Below are 18,277 nucleotides of genomic sequence, written 5' to 3'. Positions count from 1 at the left end.
AGCATCGCTAGCGTAACTTCGCTTTGCTTGGCGAATTAACGCTAGCGCAACTTCGCAACCTTACACTTCACCTGAGTGCAACTTCGGATTTTAGTGGATTTGCGTAGCGATGGCGAAAATACGCCTGGCGAAGTGCGGCGAAGCGGACGATGGCGCAACTACGAATCTTAGTGAATTTGCCCCTTAGTTTGGATCAAGTACAAGGTACTGTTTTATTATTACAGAGAAAGAGGAAATCACTTTTGAAAATCTGGATTATTTGGATTCTATGGGAGATGACCTTTCTGTAATTCAGAGCTTTCTGGATAATGCATTTTCGGATAACGGATCCTATACCTGTACTACTCTATACACTACTGGGGTATAGTTTCCTTTGCGTTTCAGTGCTGGGGTTTTATCAGGTATATTCATACACCTAGTTATATCCTTTTAATAAAATGCAGTGAATGTTTTTGTACCAAATAGGAGCAAGACTCCGAAACACTTGGGGGAAGATTTATCAAGGGTATAATTGAAAATTAGAATTCGAAATTAGAGTTTTTGACCTTTTTTTTATGGTCAAAACTGTCAAATTGTGCTAGGGAGTTATTGAAATTCGATTAGAGTTTTTTTCAAAGATATGAATTTGATTTTCAAGATCTATCATACTCTGGCCCTTTAAGAATTAAAATTCAACTATAGGCCCACCTAAAACCTGCCGAATTGCTGTTTAAGTCAATGGAAGTGGTACAGGGATCAATTTGGAGTTTTTTTGCAGCCTTCCTGACATTCGAGCTTTTCTCGGAGAAAAAACTCTAATCTAATCCAAATCTATTTTTTGTAAATTTGAATCGAATTTGATTCAAGTTTTCGGGTCGATTTAATTCATCCGAGATTTAAAAATTAGATTTTTTTTTTTTTTAAATACATTTCGAGTTTTTAAAAACTCACAAATTTGATAAATGTGCCTCTTGAAGTCAGCAGATGCACAATGTCTTGAAAGAGTTAAAAAGAGAGCAAGGTCCGTTTCTTAAATTATTTACATAAGGGGCCCACGACACAAAGTTCTTTTTGTACACACGGCCAATGAGACACATCTGCAGATACCATTTGAGTGACTTATCCTGGAGACATCACACACTGAAAGCCAGTTAGATAATCACAGTAGATCCCTTTCAGGGACCATGTTTACCCCTCCGTGTACCCCCACTATACATACTTGTTATCGGCAGACTTCAACTCCAGTATGAGGGCAAAGCTTTTGGCACAGGAAGACTATTGCTCCTCTCAGTGCTTGTATTTGTGAGAGTTGCCATACTGATTGTGGGTCATTCCCTACAGAATGCAACAGCAGCAGAAATTCATTTTTGGGAAACTGTGCTTAGAAACAGTGTGGCACTTAATAAAAGAAACTTTAGTTAGCATAGGAGTGCTGCCGTTCTGTGTATCAAACAGGTAATAGATACAAGGGAATAACAATACTGTAACATTTGTAAATGTATTCATTATCTGGAAACCCGTTAGCCAGTAAATTCTGATATATAAGAAAGTCATCGCAAATACAGTCCATTTTAAGCAAATAATTATATATTTTTTAAGTCCTTTCCTTTTTCTCAATAATAATAATAAATGATAATACTTTAATACAGTACCTTGACGGTAACTAAGTTGCATGAATATCTATATTGGTGTCAAAAAAATCCTGTTTATTTCACATTTAGATTTTAGTGGTCTGTATGGAGTCTCATATGAAGTATGGAGATCTAAATTATGGAAAGATCCTTTGTTTGGAAAACCCCATGACCCAAGCATTCTGGGTACAGGCAGTCCCTGGGTCATGTACAAGATAGGTTCTGTAGGTTTGTTGTTAAGTTGAATTTGTATGTAAATTGGAACAGGTACATTTAATTATTTAATGCAATTTAGACAGGGTCTTAAAGGGGTTGTTCACCTTGGAGTTAACCTTTAGTATGATGTAGAGAGTGATTTACTGAGTAAACGTGCAACATGATTTTCTAATCACATTCAGTAAATGTAATACATGTAAATGTATATTTGAAAACTAAATCCTGCTGCGGTGAGGTGGGTACCTGCAGGAATCCGGCAAAGTTTGTCGGGTTGCGGTAAAACAATAGATATTTGGGATTAGAGGGGGGGGGAATATCCTCCCCTTTTTCACACAGGCCAGGACAGGCCAGGACATTAAAGTGGACAGGCCCACTTTAATCCCATCAAGTACAAGGTACTGTTTTATTATTACATAGAAAAAGGAAAGCACTTAAACATGGAAATATGTGCTTAAAACGGTCTTGTTCGAATTTTTTTATGGTCAAAACTGTCAAATTCGAGTATGGAGTTATTAAAACTTGATTTGAGTTTTAAAAAAATTCAAATTTGACGTATTTCATTTATCATACTTTGGCCCTTTGAGAACTTGAATTCGACTATTAGCCACTGAAAACCTGCCCAATTGCTGTTTAAGTCAATGTGTCAAAAATGACCCTAGAAACCAAGCATTGAAATGAATAAGAGACTGTAATATGAAAGGGCCTCAATAGAAAGATGAGTCGTAAAAAGTAGCAATAACAAAACGTTTGTAGCTTCACAGAGCATTTGTTTTTAGATGGAGTCAGTGACCCCATTTGAAAGCTAGTCAGAAGGCAAATAATTCAGCAACTATACAAAATAATGAAGACCAACTGAAAAGTTGCTTAGAATTGGCCATTCAATAACATACTAAGAGTTAACTTAAAGTTGAACCACCCCTTTAACAAAATGTATATACATTTTTGTCAGTTTGTAGTGATTATTCAACTATTTTCCAGGAGGCCAACTGAATTAATGTGTGTGAAAAAGGGGATGATATTCTCCCCCCCCCCCTTAATCCCAAATATCTATTGTTTTATCGCAACCCGACACATGCAGGTACCCACCTCACCACAGCAGGATTTAGTTTTCAAATATACATTTACATGTATTACATTTACTGAATGTGGTTAGAAGATATTTTTGCTTACAGCTGTGCCACCTTAAATTGTGTAAGCACAAGGTCTAAGCATGTATTTAGAGCAGGGAGCTGGCTACCCACAAACAATGGAAGGTTTTGCAGAGATCATTAATAACAATGTTTGCCGACTGTGATGCATGGCGTATGGATCCGCAGCTCAAGCTGGCCTGAAAATGTCAAGTAAAATAATAGTGTCGCTTTCTCAGCCATTTCCTCCTTTTGTGAGATATTCTGGTATCTTATTGTGAGATATTCTGGTAATTTACTAACATTAAAAACGATAATTGGGCTTTCGTCTAAACATCAGGGCTCCCTAGTTTAAATATTTTATTTTTAACTTAATATGAAAGATGCCTTCCTTCCCCTAATCCAGCAATGCCCAACAGGTAGACCTATTAATACATTTCTTTAAAGGATTGTTCACCTTCAAACAACTAGTTGTTTTTAGCTAGATCACTAGAAATAACTTTTTCTCAATCACTTTTTATTTTCTACGTTTTTTTTCTAATATTGAAGTGTAAAGTGTCATTTTTCACCTTCTAAAGCAGCTCTGGGAGGGGGGTCGCCGACCCTGTAAACTGTTGTAAATTGATACATTTAGTGGATACATTTCTTATTTTTGTCCCTGCTAAACAAAATCCCTGGGTTTTAGGGATATGCGTGCGGGCCCGATACCCGCGGGTCCGGGCCGACCTCACACCCCCCCTTTCCTAGTAGCGGGCGGATGTGAGTTGAGCTCTCCCTGCCGGTGACCTTACAAATGACGGCTCCCAACTTCCGGGTTGAACTTTTATAGACAATCGTCTGCTCGCCCCACCCCTTTTGTGATGTCATTGGCAGGGCAGGTCTGTGCGGGTCTACAAAAGTAACCCAGAAGTTGGGTGTGGGTGGCGGGGTCTACAAAAGTAACCCAGAAGTTGGGTGTGGGTGGCGGGCAGGTGCGGGTTGGGAAAAACCCGACCAGCACATCACTACTGGGTTTCATTACAGGCAGCTGTTAGAATTGATACAAACGTTGCCAATACTCCAAAGATGCTGCTGAGAAATGTATCAAATAAATGTTGCAAAATAGTAACAGTTTAGAGTCTACACCTGAATTACTGAGCTGCCAGACTCCAACACCAGAGACACAAACATTCAACTTTAAACTTAGATTTTGGAAAAACAGTAAAAAATAAATAATGGAAAGCAATTAAAATTTTGTATAAACAAGCCCCACCTTTCACCAAGATGAAGCCAGTGTCTCTGGTTTGCAAATAAGGAGGAGTTCATTATAAAGAGAGGGGTGTGCCAGTGGATTAGTAATTTGATTGATTACCTTCCCTCCTCACCATTGCACTGAAGAACCAGGAAGTTGGGAAATTAAATGTTGGTTGGTTAGCCCTGCTTAGTGTAAGAAATAAAAAAAAACATGGCAAAAGGTATGCTTAGCACATGCCCTTTCCATTCAACTCATCTTGAACAAAGCGTATACTGACCCTTTAATTGGGAGAGGCAGTCTTACTACGAAAAAATTAAAGGGGTGGTTCACCTTTAAGTTAACTTTTAGTATGTTATAAGATGGCCAACTGTAAGCAACTTTTCAATTGGTTTTCATTATTTATTTTTATAGTTTTTTAATTTACCTTTTTCTTATTACTCTTTCCAGGTTTCAAATGGGGGTCACTGGCCCCATGTAAATGACAAGTGCTCTGCAAGGCTACATTTGTATAGTTAGTTAGTGCTATTTTTATTACACAGCTTTCTATTCAGGCCCTCTCCTATTTATATTCCAGTGTTTAATTCAAATCACTGCATGGTTGCTAGGGTAATGTGGACCCTAGCAGCCAGATTGCTGAACGTGTAAACTGGAGAGCTGTTGAATAAAAAGTTAAATAAATCAAAAACCACAAATAATTTTAAAAAAATTAAAACCAACTGCATATTGTCTCAGAATATCACGCTACACCATGCTAAAAGTAAACTGAAAGGTGAACAACCCTTTAAATAAACCCAACAGGATTGTTTTGCCACTAATATGGATTCATGTAGCTTAAAGGGGACCAGTCACCCAAAAAAAAAATATTCAAAATCCTATTTTATCACATTAGTCAAGCAAAATGAACTTTAATTACACTATTTAATTATTTGAATCTTGTTTCCTTCAGTCTGGGAATTCAAAATGATAGCAAGCAGGCAGGAGCCATGTTGTGGACACTGTTATTAAGACAAGCCTTGTATCATCTCAGAATCTTGTTTGTGCACCAGAATGGGGGATCTGATGTCCATCCCCATGTCCTGGCTACACAATTAAATGGTAAAGAAAACGGGGAAATGTGGGGAGAGCAGTGACATCAAGGAAGTGATGAATGGAAAGTGAAAGTAATTCTCTGCCCCCCCTCTATGCCAGAGCATAGAGAAGGGGGCAGACAATATTTGATTGACAGCTGAGATTTTCAAATGAACTTACAACAGCTATGAATGCTTTAATAAAAAAGAGAAATTGGATTTCATGTTTAATTTGAAAGGACTTTTATTATACAGATTTTTGTGTCTGGGTGACAGGTCCGCTTCAAGTACAAGGTACTGTTTTATTATTACATAGAAAAAGGAAAGCACTTAAATATGGAAATATGTGCTTAAAATGGTCTCGCCATAATTCAAAGATGTCTGGATAGCAGGATTGCTGATAAGAGATCCTATTGCTGTATATAGGATATTGCATGCAAGAATAGATCTATTACCATTTGTATACATGCAGTAGAGGAAAATAAAGCATAGTTTTTGCACAAGTCTTGCATAAAAGTAAAAACCCAACTTTATAAATAAAACTATGGCACAAGTGGTGTTTTGACTGCTGCAATGAGAATTCTCGAAAAAAAAAAAATTTATTGTCAAATTCGACTATGGAGTTATTAAAATTTGATTTGGGTTTTTAAAAAAAAAATTAGAATTTGACTTTCAAGATTTATCATACTCTGGCCCTTTGAGAACTTGAATTCGACTATTTGCCACTGAAAACCTGCCCAATTGCTGTTTAAGTCAATGTGAGAGGTCCATGGATCAATTTGGAGTTGTTTGCAGCCTTCCTGACATTCAAGTTTTTTTGTTGGAGGAACAAATGCTAATGGAGTTTTTTAATTCAAATCGAATCGATTTCAATTCGCGTTTTCAGGTCGATTCAATTCATCAGAGTTTTAAAACTTCGATTTTATTAATAAATTTCAATTGGTTGAATTTCACGTTTAGGGGAGTTTTTAAAAACTCACACTAATTCGAAATTCAACCTTTGATAAATGTGCCTCTACATGTGCCATACAATTAGCAACATAGCAAGAAGAAATTCTCTTAAATGCAGCATATAAATATTACTATAAAAATTACTCATCCTGTTTTGCAAATACACACACACAGTTTACAAAACTGCTCTTAAAGGGCAACTAAAAGAGTGCAAAATGATGTTTAGCATGTATGCGTTCCTCAAGACTGGGATGCTAAACAGTCATGTTCTTATTAAACTAGAACTCAACCCAAACCTTAAAAAAAAAACCCTACCTAGACCCCCCCTCCCTGGCATGCGCCGAAAGTCACGAAAATTTTTTATTTTCGTGACTTTCGGCACATGCGCAGTTGTTAGGGACTGGAAGATTACTTACTTATTTGCTTTTTTTCTTCAAACTCTTTCCAGCTTTCAAATGGAGGTCACTGGCCCCATCTAAAAAATGCTCTAAGATTGCAATTTTATTGCTATTGCAACTTTTTATCTTGGCCCGATCCTATTCAAATTCCGGTCTCTTATTCAAATCAGTGCATGGTTGCTAGGGTGATTTGGACCCTAGAAACCAGATTACTGAAATTGCAAACTGGAGAGCTGCTGAATAAAAAGCTAAATAAAGAATAAAGAATGAAAACCAACTACATAATGTCTCAGAATATCACTCTCTATCATAATAATAACTCAAAGGAAAACAACCCCTTTAAAAGCAATGTCGGATAAAAAAGTTCTTGGATGACAAATTTGATTTAAAATTCACTATTAAAGGATAAGTAAACCTTTAAAATAAGTGAATGTAAAACTGATGAGGGGGCTATTCTAATCACTTTTGTTATTTACATTCATTATATGTTGTCTTTTAATTCCAAGATATTAAGGGATACATGTACTGTTAATATGAATGAATTTTGTTACAGCAGGATTCAGCAAACAATGACTTCAAAACCCAATCCATCAAGATAAATTTGGCTGAACCCGAACCCTAATTTGAATATTTGCAGTTTTATTATTTTAAGCAAGGATTCATGTCCCCTTTAATTACACATTTAAAAGAGAAAGAATATTTATCAGCACCACAGGGGGAAATGTAGTAACCGGGATTGTTTTATGAAATGATTGAATAATTGGAGGGTGTGCCATAGCAGTTAGGTGCTAATAAGTGTTGTGCATGGATATCCCCAGAGAACAATGCTGAGTCAGGGAAATGTTTAGCACGTTACAGAAGCTTGCGGTAATTTGTTATACCAACACTAAGATGTCAAGATGTGGATTTGTTTCATAGCCAAAGGTAAATGCCCAATTATAAACACAGAAATAAGCCCAGTTGACACTAGACTTTCACTATGGATACATAGTGGGAGATCTCCCCTACTCCCCCACCCCCAAACTGCACCTACATTACTGCATGCCCTATACAAAGCTGCCCATTCAACAGTGCATGGCTGACCCCCAGACAGTAGCCTCCTCATCTCAGAGGGAAAAGCATGTTAAGGGTAGGGACACACTGGACGATTTGTCGCCAACGTTTTTAAAAAGCAAATCGCGGCGACATATCGCTCGTTTTGTCTCTGAACAAAAACAAATGAAAGACGCCAGCTCCTGTGCCCACAGCGCGTTTGTAAATCGCCTGTAGCTCCAAAACGCACTGAGACCCTTTTCCGAGCGATTTATCAGAAATAGCATGTACTTAGAAAAGCACTGAAATCTCCTAGACACGCACACACATACAGATAAGTAGCAGCAATTGTATTCAAATTACAATGCGAACGCAATGACGCAAGAACGTAAAGACGCCAGGTTACAGCGGGAAGCACAAACCGTTTCCGGTTTGGGTGGAGCACGTACCGCACAGAGTAATGGAATACAAATCGCTCTGTGCCAATAGTCGCTGTGAATCGTCTGTTCAAAAAAGACGATCGTCTTGTCGCCGCGATTTACTTTTTTAAAACGTTGGCGACAAATCGTCCAGTGTGTCCCTACCCTAAAGGAGAGATATAGGATAAATGACTGACCCTAGCCCCCTAATTTTGTAGGCAATAATGTATACATTACACTTTACAAGTACATTAGAGGACATTATAGACAAATGGCAGGGGACCTTTTTACCCATAAAGTGGATCACCGTACCAGAGGCCACCCCTTTAGACTAGAAGAACAGAACTTTCATTTGAAGCAACGTAGGGGGTTCTTCACAGTCAGGACAGTGAGGTTGTGGAATGCACTGCCGGGTGATGTTGTGATGCTGATTCAGTTAATGACTATAAGAATGGCTTGGATGATTTCTTGGTCAGACATATTATCAAAGGCTATTGTGATACTAAACTCAATAGTTAGTATAGATATGGGTGTATATATAATTTATGTGAAAGTAGTGAGGGGTGTGTGTATGGATGCTGGGTTTCATTTGGATGGGTTGAACTTAATGGACTTTTGACTTTTTTCAACCCAGTGACTTTGTATACTATATGGTGGTGGCTTTACTTTTGCCTGTAAATTAATATTATCTTCAAAAATACACACTTTATTTAATCTCCCCGTAGATGTGCTCTGGCTCCTATTTCAAATGAGGGGTGGGTATGTCTTAACGGTCCCTGCCAGAAGCACAGTAAGAGTGAGACAGCCAATCACAGCAGTGCAGTCAAACAAGCACAGACAGGCTTCAGTTTCCTATCAGGTCAGCCTAGCTGCTGATTGGCTGCTATCCTACAGTGCAGTGCCTCTGGCTGCCCTGCACAGCCTGGGTAAGGAGGCAGCAGGAAAGGAACAGATGGGTGGGACTAGTACGGTTTTTGTAGAAATATTCAGTAAAGTAACCAGAAACACTATTTTTTAAAGCACATTCCTTCTATATTTAAAAGAGTATAATGCACTGGCACATATACACAAGCCAAAAAAGCTGCAGACTGAGTCAGTACCTTAACTGGGCTGTGTATGGGGGCCCTTCAAAGATGCCAGTCAGGTTGGTTTGAAAAAATCCCATTAAGGCAGAGACCTCATTTTGTCTCGGAAGTCTGTAAATCCTTCATAAGGAGGTGATTGTTTGGCCCCAGCGTCAAACGACTGGATCAACCCAATATCGCCCACCACAACATGGGCACAATACGGAAAGATCTTCTCGTTTTGGTGACCCTCAGCAAAAGAGCGGATCTTTCAGTGTATGGCCGTCTTAATTTAGCCAAACAATGATTTTAAAACCAGACCCTGGGCTCTTAAATTTACATGTAATTTCCTACCCTGGAAACAGTTTGATGCCTAAAGAACTGTGCAACCTGGCATAGCTGTTCATGACACCTTATATTAGTAAGTAGTGTAATTACTTACTAACAAACAGAATCCCTTCACTCCTGCAGCTGCCATATGGTTAAGTAAAGAAAAAAACAAAAATTATTCCCAGGGGAATAGAGGTGAACAGAGATTTCAGATTTTAGGTTTTTCTGCCTTCCGGTATTTCCATCAATGAGCTCTACCCTCAATGCACTACTATCTTTAGCACAGAAGAGCACAGATACCAACTGCCTGTGGGTATGTACCCTAAGTAAACAGGCTCAGAGCAGAAAATCTGCCTAGTCAGTTCCTCAAGCAAAATAAAAGTTCTGTACATTCTGTAACAGTATCACATAATAATCCCGCTGCCCTTACATGAATGCTGTACAAAGGTATGGTTGGTTTATGAACATAGGTAGTGCAGTTGTCATTAGCAACCAAACAACAATTATGAAAAGGCTACTACAAGATGAAAAAGAGCGCTAGACCCAAAAAAAATACATTTGGAACACTAATTTACCATCTTATTTGCGGCTGGAGCCTCACAGTATACAAGTTTGAGATCATTGATCGTAAAACCAGTTATCCAGAAAGACTCCATTTTATTCAAATAATCCAAATTTTTAAAAATTATTTCCTTTTCTCTATAGTAATAAAACATTAACTTGTACTTGATCCCAACTAAGATATCATTAATCCTTATTGGAGCAACATAATCCTATTAGTGTTTAATTTTGTTTTTGTTTTTTTTTAGTAGAGCTGGAGACCTCTTATCTGGAAAAACCCAGGTCCCAAGCATCATGGATAACAGGTCCCATATCTGCATTTGTAGATTTTAATAGCAGGAGAATATTTTAAAAAGGGTTGGGAGCTGAAATCGAGTCCTCGTGATTTACTTTTATATAATGAAAGTTATTCTTACAACAGTAATTGAAATCCATTACAAACCAATTTTTGGGTCACAAAATCCCCTGCTTTTTCTCAGCAATAACACAGCCTGCTTTAGGCTAAAACATTTGTGATGCAGCTTTTGGTCTTGAAACAGAGCGCATGTCTTGCACTTCTAAGAACATTACAGTGTACACCGCATGCAGAATAGTTGAAAATTGTATGGCCCCATCTGAAATTGTGAAATTGCACGACCCTTTAAGAGTCAAACACATCAACAAATGGCAAGAAGCCATGCTCACAAAAACTCGGTATGAATCTCAGTGTAAAATCCTACGCATATCTCAAACACAAGTATGGGACCTGTTATCCAGAAAACCCCAGGTCCTCAGCATTGTGGATAAGGAGTCTTTCCGTAATTTGGATATTCATACTGTAAGTCTACTAGAAAACCATTTAAACATTAAATAAACCCAATAGGCTGGTTTTGCTTCCCCTAAGGATTAATTATATCTTAGTTTGGATCCAAGTGCAAGGTACTTTTTTATTATTACAGAGAAAATAATTTCTTTAAAAATGTGATTATTTGGATAAAATGGAGTCTATGGGAGATGGCCTTTCCATAATTCGGAGTTGGATAATGGAGACAATTGAAGACAATTAGCACAAGGAGCACTAGAGATGAAACATTGGAGGACTATGTCCATTGGCTTGGTGTAATATAGAATAAACCAAAAAGTTTTAGCTGTTTTAACTGAAATCAGGTGTCTGAGATTTGTAGGTTGAAGCACTCTTTGGCATATAAACATTTTTTCAGCCCCTACTTGTCAAATTTACAATACCCTCACTAATGGTTCTAAAAGGAAATCTAAGACCCAGGGATAGTGCTCCTCTCAAAAAATGAGATTCTGTTTGGGATTTGCTAGAATCCAAAAGCCTGGCTAAACCGCATCAGAACCAGCACCATTATCTTCTTTGATCTTTTGTTGAGAATATGTGCAGTTAAGTGAAGTCAGAAACATTACTATATTGTGCCAAGGATCTGTGGGTGGGTGAGTGAAAGAAGATGGCAACACTTTGATGATAGTACCCCAACCAGTGCATTCTTTTAGTGAAGAAAAGGGCTGTGACATAAATTTCCCCAGGACAAAGGGTTTTTTTTGTTTTGTTTTTTAAGAGAAGAGGAACCCCCACACTGGAGAGAAAGGTGATTTGTGTCACTGTGGGGTACCTAACAAATTGGCACACCCTTGTCCCCAAGTTGTCACATGATCTGGTAAACGTATCTTAGAATACCCAGGTGGAGGGCCAGAACTGCCAGGGAAAGGTTGGAAAAAATAAGGTGATTGTCTCATTCTGTGGTTAGCCTGGTGGTAATAAGTTTCGAAAGATATATTATATATTAAGGCATAGAATGGCAATATATAGTGAATAAAGTACCCCCTTTTGTAAAATATAAGGATATTATAAGTTACCGAGGAGTTTCATGACCATATAAAAACACGAGGCCGAAGGCCGAGTGTTTTTATACAGGTCATGGAACTCCGAGGTAACTTCTAATATCCTCATATTTTACAACTGGGGGTACTTTATTTATTATAATACACAAGTTTCAGTGAGTCATGTGACAGAAATGACATCACTACTCACCGTTTATAACTGATGACATCAGAACTCACCGTTTATAAGGATATAATTTACAGGATATTCATGGCTTTTGTGTATTATATAACAAATAATGCACCCCCTATTATAATATAAGTATATTATAAGTCACTGAGGGGTTCCCTGACCATATAGAGTTCTTTTACACAGATCCTGTAAATCTGAGGTGACTTCTAATATCCTCATATTTTCCAACAGGGGGTACTTTATTTTTTTAAAAATTTTCCCCACTGATGACATGGTTTATATAGTGAATAAAGTACCCCTCTAGTAAATTAAGAGGATATGACATCACTAAGCACCAGTTATAAGGATATAATTTACAGGATAGTCATGGCTCTTATGTATTATATAGTGAATTAAGTACCCCCTCTTGTAAAATATAAGGATATTAAAAGTTACCGAGGAGTTTCATGGCCTTATAAAAACACGAGGCCGAAGGGGGATACTTTATTTATTATAATACACAAATTTCAGTGAGTCATGTGACAGAAATGACATCAGAACTCACCGTTTATAACTGATGACATCAGAACTCACCCTTTATAAGGATATAATTTACAAGATATTCATAGCTTTTGTTTATTATAAGGACATAAAATTCAAGGTTCGTATGTATTATGTATACAGGCATGGGCCTGTTATCCAGGATAATGTATCTTTCCGTAATTTGGATCTCCATACCTTAAGTCTACTAAAACAAAATAATTTAAACATGAAATAAACTCAATAGGATTGTTTTGTCATCAATAAGTATTAATTATATCTTAGTTGGGATAAAGTACATAGCACTGTTTCATTAATACAGAGAAGGAGTTCCTTTTTAAAAGTTTGATCAATAAAAGCAGCAGCACTCCGGTATTGAAAAAAGTGAAAAACTTTACTCAAAGTGCCTTAAGGCAAATTTTGGGCAAATATGGCCCTTTGTCAAGGCTTGACAAAGGGCCATAGCATCCCGAAACATTGCCTTAAAGGAGAAGAAAAGGCTTGCCGCACTTGGGGGTGCCAAATGTTAGTCACCCCAAAGTGATTGTAGTTACTTACCTGAAACCCCTGGTCGGTGCTCCTATCAGCAGAAAACTGCACCAGCCCAAGGCTATACCAGTTAGCACCATGGAGCGATCCACTTCCGCCTTCCTCCTTCTTTGTGCGGGTGCGGCTGCGCATGCGCAGTAGAATGAAAAGCCAAACTTTAACTAAAATGTCGACTATTTCGTTCAACTGCGCATGCGTGTGCCTGAGAAATTTGAAGACAAAAGAAGACAGAAGTGGAGCGCTCCGTGGTGCTAACTGGTATAACCCCGGGCCGGTGCAGTTTTCTGCTGATTGGAGCACCGGCCCGGGGTTTCAGGTAAGTCAATACAATCACTTGGGTGTGCCTAACATTTGGCAGCCCAAGTGCTGCAAGCCTTTCCTTCTCCTTTAAGGCACTTTAAGTAAAGTTTTTCAATAATAATTTTTGCCCTGGCAGAGGGTACAGCTTGCACCTGGGGCTGCAAAGAGACGGTTTTCCGCTTTTGAAGCACACATGAACTGAATTTTTAATAGTTTGAATTATTCGATTAAAATGGAGTCTATGGGAGATGGACTTATTGAAATTCTGTGCTTTCTGGATAACAGATCCCTGCATATATAAAAACTTCTAAAGCAGACATGTCGAACTCGCAGTCCTCCAGCTGTGGTTGCACTAGCCATGGGCACGGTCAGAAACTATGGGGGGCAGGCTGCCCATGAGAAGGTAATGCGGAGTATTTAGGAAGGAGAAAAAGATCCTAGCCAAAACCTGATACAGGTTGTGGCCTAATAACTGAAAATGATAATTGTCAAGTCTGAAAGATCATGGCATGACAATATGTAGTATTAGCACATTAGATGATGTTGTCCAGCAGTTGCTACTACTGATAGCACAATGGTCCCAATCACAGCCATTAAACTGCTTATGTGGCAGCAGGAATATAAAACATGATCTGAAGAAAATCACTGTTCTCCCTCCATCAACAATCCCCCCCCCTTTGGCTTCTAATCGCCCATGTGGCTCGCGAAGTTCCTGTGCTTAGTAACTACTGGCACTCATTTGTCACCATTATCGAAAAGAAAAGTAATGAAAGTTCCCGAAGAATAAAAAGTCAAAGCGCAGGTGAAACAACGTGGACCCTCAACTTGTGGCTCCACCGCTGCAGCACAACTAAGAGTTCACAGCCCACGGCTACCAGAGGCTTCTGCAAGCTGCAGTTGGACAGAAGCTGTAAAGCCAAAGCAGATGGACCCCAGTGATACAACATGAGCAGCCCACGAGCCACCGACCCCGGAACTAACCCTCCTACACACTATTCCCACAGTATTGCTCATATGGCACCACGGGCACAGTGGGCAACGGGGCAAATATTGGCAACCTGCTTAAACACCTCCGTCGCCTTATTCCTGAGACTGCTGTATCCCATAAAGGACCCTCCCTGGCCCGTTCGGGCCCCCAGCTCACCATTAAAACTTTGGCAGCGCTCTCCAGCTGGGCGATCACTTCGCTCGCACCCAGCGCCGCCATCATGGGCTCCGTTCAATGACGCGCCACGCGGTGCAGTGTGGGAGAAAGCGGGGAGCCGAGCCAATGGCGCCACTGAAGGGAGGGGGCGGAGCTTTGCGAAAGAGATGAAGAGTCGGGATTGAAGGAGGGAAAATGGGAGGGTCTGGAGAGTTGTTGGTGAGGAGACAAGTAGTGACATACTGGGCAAAGAGGGCACAAGGAGGCAGGGTTGCCAGGTTGGCAGTTTTCCAGCCAAATTGGGCTACTAATTTAAAGCCCAGGCAGGGTTTGGAAGTACAAACAAGCCAAGGTACGGATTTGGGCTACTTTTTGGGCTTTTGGCTGGTTTGTACTTTGAAAACCAGCCAAAGTTTTTCTAGCCCTAATGTGCCAAGCCTGTGTCTCCCAATGCATGTTGGGTAATGTCGTTTTTGCTTCATTTGCTGACTGTCAAGTTTAATGTAAGACTACAATACCCAGCATGCAACGGAACTGAGATGTAGGGTTCTGTATTTTATTGGCCTGGCCGAGAAAAATGATGCTTGATCCCAATGTTATTAATAGGGAAAAAAGATACATTTATAGGAAGAACGGTATTTTTTTTTTCAGAAAAGGTGATAACTCTACTGACATCTGTAGTTACTAGGTTTGCCGCCTTTTCTGGAAAAAAATACAGGCCTTCCTATATTCTTGCCATTTTTCCTATTAATAACTGGTATAACACAGGCCAGGTGGCAACCCTAGTAGTTACCAGATTTTAGGCTCTGTACCCCAGTCTCCCGTCCCTTTTAAGCATTCCCACATTTTCCTGTGACTTTCCTCAATTTGACAATTTTAGGGGCAAAAATCTACTGGCCACCAATATGTCTAGAGGTTGACCTGGTTTACCAATATTTATTGAAATTGTATATGTATTAGGGCCTTATGGAGTCCCTATACCTCCTGGGCCCCCCTCTGTAGTTACGCCCCTGGTGATGGGTGAATCCCAAAAAAAGGCGTATGTTCATAGATATTCATATATTATATTAGACTTTTTCTCATTGCACATATTGTACTATTTAGGGGCTACTTTTGAAGTGCCCATTGGCTAGTTTTGGGCTGGTTTTGAAAGTTAGACCTGGCAACCCTGCAAGGAGGGAAGATTAGAAGTGGGACTTGGTAGGGAGTGTGTGGTGCCAGTTGTTCTTTAGGGGAGGGATTAGTGAAAAATATGAAGTAGGAATGAGGTAGTATAGCCATGCAATTTGAATTTAAACTGAGGTATGGCCACCATGTTTAAAACACTGACCACTGGGAGTACTGTTATATAGGGGGTCACATCTTTAGTAAGAACTGCTTGCTGTGATGGGCCTAATTTATGCGCTATATAGGAGAAACTTATAATAGGGGGCAAGATAAAAAACATATTGAATTCCGAAAGCATAGCAAAGCTAGTATTTTTTTTTTTTGCAGCAACCATATGTACCCTACAACGTCAAAGTTAAAGAAAATGTGTTTAATATAAAGTGCATTATATTGACTGCAAAAAAAAAAGGTGGTTTAAAAGATAAAATTAAAGTGGACCTGTCACCCAGACATAAAAAGCTGTATAATAAAAGTCCTTTTCAAATTCTACATGAAATTCAAATTTTATTTTTTATTAAAGCATTCATAGCTTTTGTAAACACATTTAAAAATCTTAGAATTAAACATTGCCTGGCCCTCCTCTATGCCTGAGGTATAGAGGTGGGGCAGGCAATTACTTTCAGTTTCAATTAATTAATAGATTTCACTGCTCTCCCCACATTCCCTCCATTCAATCAGGGCATGGGGATGGACATCAGGTCCCCCATTCTGGTGCACAAACAAGATTCTGAGAGGATACAAGGCTTGTCTTAATAACAGTGTCCACAAAATGGCTGCTTGCTATAATAATGAATTCTCAGACTGAAGGAAACAACATTCAAATAATTTATACAGTGTATTTAAAGTTCATTTTTTTGACTAATGTGATAAAATAGGATTTGGAATTATTTTTTTGGGTGAGGGGTCCCCTTTAAACCTGATTCAGATAATGCATGTTGTGCAAGGTAGCCAAAATTCTGCTCAATGCCCAGAAGTCCCCTCATTTAGATTATAATTGCCCATGTACATCATTTTGACCATTTTTACCCAATCAGTGGTGCTTCTCATAAGTGAGACTGAAGTTAGGTGCCTGTATATATTAACAAAGGTAGATAGTAGCTAAGAAGAGATGGTATTACCCAAGGCAGATAGTAGGTGGGAAAAGTTACTTCAAGTCCTATGGGGTTGTGCAAATAAGCCTATATTATATCCCTCACAGGCTGTGTTTAAAGCTTCAGCCGGTGGTATTACTTGAAGTAGTTATTCTGTCTCCCATCCAGGCCTGGACTGGGTTTCAAAATAGACAGCGGCATTTCAAGTACACAGAGGCCCAAACAGCCCACTAAATAGTGACTTTCTATGGCATCTTGCAGTAGCCCCTCTTGCATTTGCCAGAACCCACGATTGCCAGTCAGGGCCTGCTCCCAACTTTGATTTTAATTTTAGATTAAAAAGTTAGCAATTCAAATGTCAATAGATCAATTAGTGTGCAATCCCACCCGGTGCCGAAATTCTATGAGCACTCAAGTAGTGTTTTCCAACAGTACAAGGCAAAACAACTTCAAATTAATAGAGGGTGGGCAGGTAATCCACCCCTGATTCCACCACATATATGGCTAAAATACACAAAACTGGTCATTTGACCTGCCAGCTGATTAACTCCTGCAAGTGTCATTATTAATTTCTCTGAGGACAGAACTGAAAGTCTAAAGCTAATTATAATAGGATCATGGGCTATGTAAAGTAAATGAAAATTAACGTTGTTAAACATGTGACCAGTTGCCCTCAAATGTATATGGCACTTAAGGGTCATAAGCAGAGACTCACTCTTCAACCTAGCCTGCAAAAGCTTTTCTGTCCTACCAAAAACATGCAACTGTTAAGAAGTCACTCTGGACAAGTGGCTTGGTGTGCTACTAGCCCAATAAGCATCTTGAGAAAAACAACTTTCTGCAAGAACTGCAAGTGTGGGAGCTTTCCTTTAAATGGTGGTACTCGAGAGGTAAGTCATTTTTTTCTTGTGATGGCAAGCACTGAGAAAATTGTTGAATTTTACTTGTTTCTGCTCAGGGTGTGGTTTGAGCAATTATAGGCCCTTTTAACTTGTGAGAATCTCAAACTTGACCTTAACAAGTGTCTGTCTGGTGAATGGAATGTTTAATGTCCCTTTTACACCATGTTTGGGTGTGTTACTGTGAAGTAAAGGGCATGATACTTTAAAAGCTTCTATTATGTGAGTTGAAAAGATCAAGACACCTTTTTAACTTCATTTTATTAACTTAAAAACAAAAAACTTGTAGTTAAGGATTCAATTAAAACAAAAGCAAGAGTGACAGAAATGTTGCCCATTTTAGTCAAGTCAAATCCAATTTATTGTCATCTCTTCTGCATACAAAAAAAATACACAGTGAGATGAAATTACAATGTTTTCTCTTCCAACCCAACCCACACAGAAATTAAAACATATACTGTAATGAGACATACTACAATATACACTATACAGCACAGAATAAACAATGTACAAAAGAAGCTAGTAATATTCATATTTCCATTCTCCAGTGTATCTCATTATATTATACTGTTCAATTTATTTGGT

General features: G+C 38.9%; 1 protein-coding gene across 2 annotated transcripts in view; it reads right to left on the bottom strand.

The window, feature by feature from the left end:
* Window positions 1-18,277, bottom strand: part of xpo4.L (exportin 4 L homeolog) — a 131,618-nt gene that overhangs the window by 79,942 nt on the left and 33,399 nt on the right. Inside the window, 1 exon segment of one of the 2 annotated variants that reach the window (NM_001096175.1) lies at window positions 14,536-14,609. The exons of the other annotated variant lie outside the window; for it this stretch is intronic. Coding sequence (NP_001089644.1) covers window positions 14,536-14,601 — 66 coding nt within the window. The 5' untranslated portion in view covers window positions 14,602-14,609. 2 annotated transcript variants of the gene reach the window in all.

This window comes from Xenopus laevis, chromosome 2L, assembly GCF_017654675.1.
Source record: "Xenopus laevis strain J_2021 chromosome 2L, Xenopus_laevis_v10.1, whole genome shotgun sequence".
NCBI classification, from domain to species: Eukaryota; Metazoa; Chordata; class Amphibia; order Anura; family Pipidae; genus Xenopus; species Xenopus laevis.
Note: the sequence above shows the minus strand (reverse complement) of the source record. Positions and strands in the feature narration are given on the sequence as shown.